Here is an 8,087-nt window from a genome sequence, read left to right as displayed (position 1 = left end):
ATAACTTAATATATATTTAGGCAAATATAATATTTGTGTGAAAAACGCTGTGTGAACAAGAATATATAAATCTAATTAATTTTGCAAATAATCATATATTTTTTTTTTCTTGAAGAAAACTTTATGAAAGAGAATAATGTGAAAAACAAAACATGGAGAGCATTTTATGGAGATATTCATATACAGATACAGCCAATGGAGTTGTGTTTGAGATAATAAAATAATGCAAGTCTATAATGTTGGTGACGGCTCTACTTTTTATTGATTAAACTTTATTTTTATGTTCTTTAATCAATATACCTAATGAAAGCCATATCAACTCTACCTAGCTAGGCTTTTCAAAATAATAAATAAATAAATATAAAGTAAAAAACTCTAGCTAAGCTAGGAGGAATTCTCACTAGTGGCATGTTGAATGTGGTAATATCTATCCATTTAAATACCTCTTGAGATTAGGGTTTGATTATAAAGCTGAAGAAAGGGGAAGGTGTAGCTATCAAATCCTTAATGTAGATTGAAATTCTCATTCTTCTTGCATTTGTTTTATTTTATCTTTTTTCTAATGAATAAAGCCAAAGAGAATATATATTTTTTAATCAAACTATCGTAACGATTTTTATACCTCTGACATATATTAAAGATTTTTCACACCATTAAAAAGTGAGATCTAATAAGATAGTTCTTTAATTAAAGAATTTTCCTATTTGAATGCAAGGGAATGGAGGACTACGAATCTAAGAATCTATTGACGATGTTGAATGTAGATTGATTTAGAAATTAAATAGGATTGAGAACTTATACGAACTTGCATCTAAAAACATTGATGTTGATTCAAATATTGTAGGGTTATACAGGTTGTCCTGTGAAATTAGTCGAGATGTACGTAACAAACTGGTCTAACACCTACAAATAAAAAAAGAAATCGTTGATGTTGATTCCATTGGGAAAAAAACAAGCTCATAATAGATATTACTCATAATCACTCGCAAACAATTCTTTTCCCATACCCATATTCCTTTATGTGATTAATAATCTTTAGGGCAAGGTTAAATACATAAGGATAACTTAAATTATGATGTTGAATGCAAGTATAGGAATGATAAAAGCGTACTCTATTTACTAAACCCCATATCAATAGAAATTTAAAAATTTTAGTTGTATCCTAACATCCTTTTGACTCGATTTGGCTCTAGAACTCTACACTTTTATTCCTCCAATAACCTTGAGCAAAAAAGTCAAAATAAATGGACAATTCATACCTATAATTGATGTGAAACTTTATTAAAATTCTAACGTCTTAGCTTGATATGACTCTACAACCCAACATTTGTTTTCTCTATTAAAAGTTTAGATAATGCCAATTTATTCACGTTTATCTAAACATCACCTTCTCCAAATTTTGCTATCAGATTTCTTGTAATAACCATGTTTTAGTTTTTTGTCTTTGAAGACATGTCTGTGAAACAAAGTTGGTGACAGAGACCCCAATGTACCAAAATTTCAAACGAAATTCTCTTTTCCCCTAAACAGAAATGTTTTTCACCACTCAGCCTTAATTTGAACAAACTTATCTGAATTTAAAGTTTTTCAAAACTACTGAAAGCAAACCTGGTTTTTTCCGATCAACTTTATGGATATTGCTGAATTCTCGTTATCTGCAATGGCATGAGAACTTTGTTATCTAGAGAAGATAAATTTAGTTTTTAAAAAAACAAAACAAAAGGAAGAGAGAGAGATATGGCAAAACGATGATGAAGGCCACAAAGCAGCCACATGCTTCAGCAGTCAGCTTGAAACATGCTCTCAAGGCATGCTCTCTTTCTCTTTTGCCATATCCACCAATAATTGGCGAAAGGAAACCATATATTATATGAAGAGTACTGTCAAGTTTCTACAAAGAATGAAGCACGTAAAGTCAATAGCTTTTCAAAATTAAGTTATAATTTAATCATTCAAAACCAGACTATGAAGTAGGAGGCTACATTTCATATGTAACTCAAATTTCTAACATCAACTTCCCAAACTAGCCACTTTTATGAATCATAAACTCAAACCAAGCATAAACAGGAGAAAACTTGAACTTCCAACTCCATGCTACATGAATTCAGATTATGATCTAAACATTCCTTAAGAATTTTAAAAATTGAAAAGTGCTATTGTGGGGTATAACAAGATAACTTCATTCAAGGACAAGTATTCTTGTACAAAAACAGTTAGAATATTTACCATGTCATGACCCACATGACATTATTTCATCCATGGAACATATCAAGTTAATTTGAGATTCTGTATTTAATATTTATAGTGGACCACTCCAGACAATTTGAATGAATCCCATTCACTTATCTCACCAATCGTCCTTTCAATCCTGTTTCTTCTGTGGTTCAAACACAAAACGTGACAATAGCCTTTGACATCAACTGCACTTGTACAACACAAGAACCTTAAGATCTAACCACTTAAATAGCTCAAGGACGCATCTTATTAACATGGGTTTCGACACCGCTTCTCATCGAGATTGAACCAAAATCAAAACTGAACCTGGACTAGATTGAGCTGATCAGTAGAAGAGCTAAAAGATTATAGCTTTTGATCATGATTGGCATCACCATCACCATCACCATCACCATCATGAAGGTCTCATCATAGCCACCAGTGACTTTAAAATATAAATGCGAGGTACTTTTTCTAGTATCTTTCTTTTTTATAACCTTATATTCTTGTTGAATATAAAGGTGCTTTGCTTATGAGTAGCTAATGAAACAATAATTGAAGAAATAATTAAATCCACCTGGTTAATCATAGTCATTAGGAAAAACATTATTAATCAATCCATCTTAAAGCTATGATTAATAGGCTTAAGTGGGAAAACGTGGATTAAGGTGAGGCACTACATAAGTGAGACCCACTTAATTAGAGTTTCTAAAATGGTGTATAAATATGGGAGATGGTGGGGTTGAAGCTCCAAACACAATCCTAAGAGGGTTCTTAGTAGAGGTTTTCTCTGTTCAAAGCTATGGTGCTGAAGATAGCTGATGAATATAGGCTACAAGTTGAGTCAAACACAGAGGAAAATAGTAATTCGGTTTTAGTGAGAGAATATTGTGAAGAGAGCGATAAGGTGTCAGTGGAGAAGATGGAGAGGCAGTGTGATGTTGGACAGAAAGGGAAGCCTTCTATTTTCACTGATCTTCTGGGTGATCCTATTTGCCGCGTTCGTCACTTCCCTTTGCACGTCATGCTGGTAAATACAATATACATATGCCATCAACTAGTGAAAATGATGCATTTATTTGTATGTATTTAAAATGGTACGTCTTAAATATAATATACATTTATATAAGAAGGTTTCTCTTGGGATACTATAATTTCTCATTTGGTGTTTTTCGGGAATTGTGTGACAGGTTGCAGAGTATGGAAAAGCAAGAGAAATCATAGGAGTTATAAGAGGATGTATCAAACATGTGACAACAGGTCATTCTCATCATGTTCTAAAGCTGGCATATATTTTGGGCTTAAGGGTCTCTACAACTCACAGGTCTTTCTCTTTCTCTAATATACTTCCTTCAATCCTAACAGAAGAGTTTAATCTCTCTACCAAAAAGTTTTCTCAGTTGGCTATTTGACATGAACAATGTCTCTTTTATCATTTCAGCAAAAGTTTATCCCATCTAAACGTTCAGATGGTTAGTAACTTGAAAATGATTTTCCAAGAATGGAGAAACGATGTTCCAAGTAACATAAAATTATATTTGAAGCTCTTAAAAGTTAGAAATGAGTTTGATCCCTTCAACAGTAAAGCAGATAAAGTACTCTGTTCCCACAACATAAAATGGAGAAACAAAAAACGAGAGAAATAAATAAATAAATGGATCAGGTTCCACCATAAAGTAAAGCAAATGTCTTGGTATCTAAGAAAAATAAGAGCCAAAGCTTTTTATGTGGCCAACTATTTGGCTTGTTATTGGACACTTGTATAGAGGGGACTGCCTTACCATTCAATAAAAAATAAGACAACATGTTTGTTCTCTTTGTTCCTTCATAATACAAAAAAATATTCCTTCAGCTTTAAACACACTTTGGTCCACAAGAATTTGCTTAAGCCTGACAGGTTTGGTCCACAAGAATCTACTTTCTTTTCTTCTCTCTCTCTCTCTCTCTCTCTCTCTCTCTCAATGTTTCTTACATCACATTACCTATGCTAGTCAAAGAAGGAAATATGATAAAACCTAAAAAAGCAAAATGTTGCTAGGAATACCCAGAAATCCTAAACATTGTTAAACGCTCGTGCAATGCAGGAGGCTTGGAGTTGGCACAAAACTTGTTCAACATTTAGAGGAATGGTGCAAGCAAAAAGGTGCAGACTATGCATATATAGCAACAGACTGCGCCAATCAGCCGTGCATCAGCTTGTTTACGCAGAAGTTTTCATACACAAAATTCAGATCCCCCACAGTGCTGGTTCAGCCTGTCCACGCCCATTACAAGCCAATAGGCTCAGCGATCGCCATTGTCCGCATTCCTCCGCACATTGCTGTTAAAATTTATCGCCATCTCTTTGCAAATGCCGAGTTCTTCGCCACGGACATTGACGCCATTCTTTACAACAAGCTTAACTTGGGCACTTTCATGGCAGTTCCCAAGAAGCTGCTCCCTAAGTGGGACCCTGAAACAGGGATCCTCCCTCAGAGCTTTGCAATCTTGAGCGTGTGGAACACTAAAGAAGTTTTCAAGTTGCAGGTGAAAGGAGTGTCTAAGCTAACTTATGCGTGTTGCATGGGAAGTAGATTGCTGGATTCATGGCTACCATGGCTGAGAGTACCTTCATTTCCAGATGTATTCAGCCAGTTTGGGGTGTATTTTTTATACGGACTAACCATGAGAGGAACTAATGGTTCACGCCTCATGAAATCTCTATGCACATTCGTGCATAACATGGCCAAGGACGATGTGGGGTGTGGGGCAGTGGTAACAGAGGTAGGCCAACAGGATCCTGTAAGAGTGGCCATCCCCCATTGGAGGAGACTTTCATGGAATGAAGATCTATGGTGCATCAAGAAGCTGACAGATTTGCAAGGGGATAACTGTGAAAGATCTAAAACGTCTGATTGGATCAAATCTCCACCATCTTCAGCAGGGATATTTGTTGACCCTCGAGACATCTAAGTATCTTCCTTTCTTCTTCTTCTTTTCTTTTTCCTTTTCTTCTTTCTCAAATCAGTACAGAAAATGACAAAATCCTGCTGTGTACTGTCTTACAGTACAAAAGGAATGTTCATAAAACTCTAGCCTAGTCTTCTTTTTTTTTTTTTTTTTTTTCTCCCCAATGCTCTTCAGTAGTCAATGCCAACTGAAAGAAGTTAAGCTTACACTTTTTAAGTCGCATTTCAATCATTGGTCTTGAACAAGTTCTAGAAGTCAGTTGAGGGCTAATGTGACAGGTGGGTGGAAAATTGCAAAACATCATTGGAATTTCGGGTATTTATTAAATTTTCCACAATTAAATTAATTATACTTGTACAAGTATACAACTCTAGTTTTCAACTAAAGGTCAACATTATAAATGAAAATCCTTCATCTCAACATGGTACACACTCCTATAATTTGGAGATTTTTGTTTTTTATATCAGTAAGAAAATCCTCTCCAAGTTAGAGATAGGAAAAGGAGAAATATGATGGCTGGAGGAGGCTATTGAATAGGATTAATTCTTTTAAAGAAAAAGAAAATAATAGTAAAAGATACAGTTGGTCCATGCACTCAAGCCCCCTTCTGAACCATTCTTTCCAACTTTCTTCCCTCCCGGCTCCCCTTTTTCTCATCTGTTACTGAACTGACTCCATCTCTCTCCAATAACACTAGGAGTCATCATAGAAAGATGAATGCTGCAAATCATCTCTTCTCCTATGACCATTAGCCGTCATAAAAGAAGATGGATACTGAAAAATTTTACAGTAATTCCATGAGATTGCCACTAATATTTAATCACATAATTAGCATTTAAAGTAATATCAACTTGTAAATGGACAAAAGTCTTACTCAGTCATATCAGGTTATCTGAAATCAGGAAGGGTTTGAGAGCTTAGACACATTTTTACAGTACCTACTAAGGAAACTCCAACATTCAAAATCATGTATGAGACTTTAGTAATTCATGTTTGACGCATTTATAGTGTTTTAGCCGCAATGGATAACTATGATCGTGCAAGGTGTTGTAATGGTAAACGTGAGGCAAAGACTGTCCATTTATGTCTAAATTCAGATATCCCAAGATGAACTTCAGTTAGGTGCTTCCATTAAAATAGAAAAGTTGCTTTCATCTTGAATGGTTAAGACGAACGCGTAGTTTTGAAATTTTAAATCCACAAAATACCTATTACTAATTTGACAAAACAAATGGTGACCTAGTCAGCTTATAACACACTAATACGTACTTGTACTACAAAATAGTTATGATGATCATTAGAGCCAGTTCACATTAGGAACATTAATGGAAAAGTGGGAGATAACACTTAAATACTTATGAGTTATTTATGACTACGGATGTGTACGGGTTTTTATTATTCTCTATAGGTTTAAAGAAAACAGTTTTAAACAAGTTTCTCTATCTACCAAGATTAGAAACCCCAATTACACATACCATAAGTTACATTATTATACCCTCTTTCAGTTTTCTTCTCTTACTTTTCTTTAGATTTCCCCCTTTATTGAGAAACGACACAGAAAAATATATAAATACTGAGTTAACTTTTATCTAAGATCCTAATAACCTGATTGAGACATAAATTTCAAGCATGCACTTTTAGATAAGATCAGATCATTGTTACTTTGTTGATAAACCTACATCTTAAGAGTTTTAAATACACTAACAAGGGAAAACATTATGTGAATGAAGTAAATCCATAAAAAATAAAGAAAAAATAAAGATATTGCAGGCTAGATTGTAACGACCGGGAATTTATACATCAAGACAAGCTCTCTAGAACCCTAATTTTCGAAGTTTCTCTCTATTGAGATACATGGCATGAGAAGCCTTTATTGTGAGTCACGTTATACTGCCAAATATATATTGAATTTATTTGTAAGGATGTAGATGAGCCACCTTTTATTCGGCCTCACCCCAAAATAAAATGCCTTTGCATCTTTGTGGATGGACAGTAATGAACTTGGTGAATACAACATTAACAGAACTAGAGACAACAGTGGTACATAGGAGCATCTATTGACAAAAGGATCACTCCAAACTAATCATTAAATGAACATTGAAAACCAAACAAAACAGAGATATACGTTTCAATCTTTCTGACCACTAAAAAGAAAATGAATATACTCCTAATGGAACATACATCATACATATTATCCCAACCTCTGAGTCAGCCACCAACGCTGACCGAGTTTAATTCATTAGAAACATGATTTTTTTTTTTTTTTTAGAAAATTGAATCTCTAACTTCAAAGGAAGAAGTACATGTCAATTAAAGTTGACCTATGTTCACTTTGACAATAACATTATTTTTTTTAATCCATTGATAGGTGATAAGAAATTCTAGTGATTTCTTTCCTCCATTATTGTTTTTGTTATTTTTCCTGTTGGGTTTGACATCCCTTTTTCAATTCTCATATTTTGGTTAGGACATCTCATCCCACCTTTTAGCTCTTGCCTTCTCAACTTGGGAAGAGAAATGTGCTTACTTCATATAGTTCCTCCCAGGAACATATTTTCAAGCGATCTCTGATAAATGATCGAACTCTTTGTTGTGTAGATGCAGAATCTATCGAATGCCTGTGATAGGTTGACATTAGACAAAAGTGGCCGAGTCAAGATGTGGTTGTTCAATTTTTTAATTTCCTACAGTTCCAAGTTAATTCTGTTTGGCATTTCTATGAATAGCTAGCTCTATGAATAAAAGGAACTGTCTTTTCCTCTTTTTCCAGATATCACAAGATGGGCCTCATTTGTCCACAAAGGTTAACGGAAAAGCTCAAGAGCAATTAAATTACATGACAGCGATGATGTTGCCCCCTTTTGTCGTCCCCAAGCTTTCTTGTTTCTAGATTTCACATTAAATAAATGCATAATTAGGACCTT

At 34.4% G+C, this 8,087-nt stretch overlaps 1 protein-coding gene and 1 long non-coding RNA gene across 4 annotated transcripts; one reads left to right on the top strand and one right to left on the bottom strand.

Moving 5' to 3' along the window:
- Positions 1 to 726: 726 nt before the first annotated feature.
- LOC120089979 lies at positions 727 to 2,160 on the bottom strand. Its single transcript, XR_005485364.1, has 3 exons — positions 1,983 to 2,160; positions 1,609 to 1,891; positions 727 to 903 (listed from the first exon to the last, which is right to left on the bottom strand). It is a non-coding gene; the product is annotated as an uncharacterized LOC120089979 (long non-coding RNA).
- Positions 2,161 to 2,721: 561 nt separating this feature from the next.
- Positions 2,722 to 6,370, top strand: LOC120089978 (probable N-acetyltransferase HLS1). 3 transcript variants are annotated; one of them, XM_039047433.1, is made up of 3 exons: positions 2,722 to 3,295; positions 3,405 to 3,538; positions 4,299 to 6,370. In XM_039047433.1, exons 1-3 carry the CDS (start codon positions 3,017 to 3,019, stop codon positions 5,164 to 5,166), a joined length of 1,281 nt encoding a protein of 426 aa, XP_038903361.1. In that variant the 5' UTR covers positions 2,722 to 3,016; the 3' UTR covers positions 5,167 to 6,370. The 3 variants fall into 3 exon arrangements, with proteins under 3 accessions (XP_038903361.1, XP_038903362.1, XP_038903363.1); XM_039047434.1 differs by having other exon boundaries at positions 2,729 to 3,244; XM_039047435.1 differs by having other exon boundaries at positions 3,174 to 3,311.
- The last annotated feature ends 1,717 nt before the right edge of the window (positions 6,371 to 8,087 follow it).

The sequence above is a fragment of the Benincasa hispida genome, chromosome 11 (genome assembly GCF_009727055.1).
Source record: "Benincasa hispida cultivar B227 chromosome 11, ASM972705v1, whole genome shotgun sequence".
NCBI lineage: Eukaryota > Viridiplantae > Streptophyta > Magnoliopsida > Cucurbitales > Cucurbitaceae > Benincasa > Benincasa hispida.
Note: the sequence above shows the minus strand (reverse complement) of the source record. Positions and strands in the feature narration are given on the sequence as shown.

Coding starts and splice junctions, on each gene's coding strand:
- LOC120089978 (XM_039047433.1), top strand. CDS start 3,017: ATGGTGCTGAAGATAGCTGATGAATATAGGCTACAAGTTGAGTCAAAC. Junction 3,296..3,404: donor TGAAAATGATGCATTTATTT/GTATGTATTTAA, acceptor ATTGTGTGACAG/GTTGCAGAGTATGGAAAAGC. Junction 3,539..4,298: donor AGGGTCTCTACAACTCACAG/GTCTTTCTCTTT, acceptor CGTGCAATGCAG/GAGGCTTGGAGTTGGCACAA.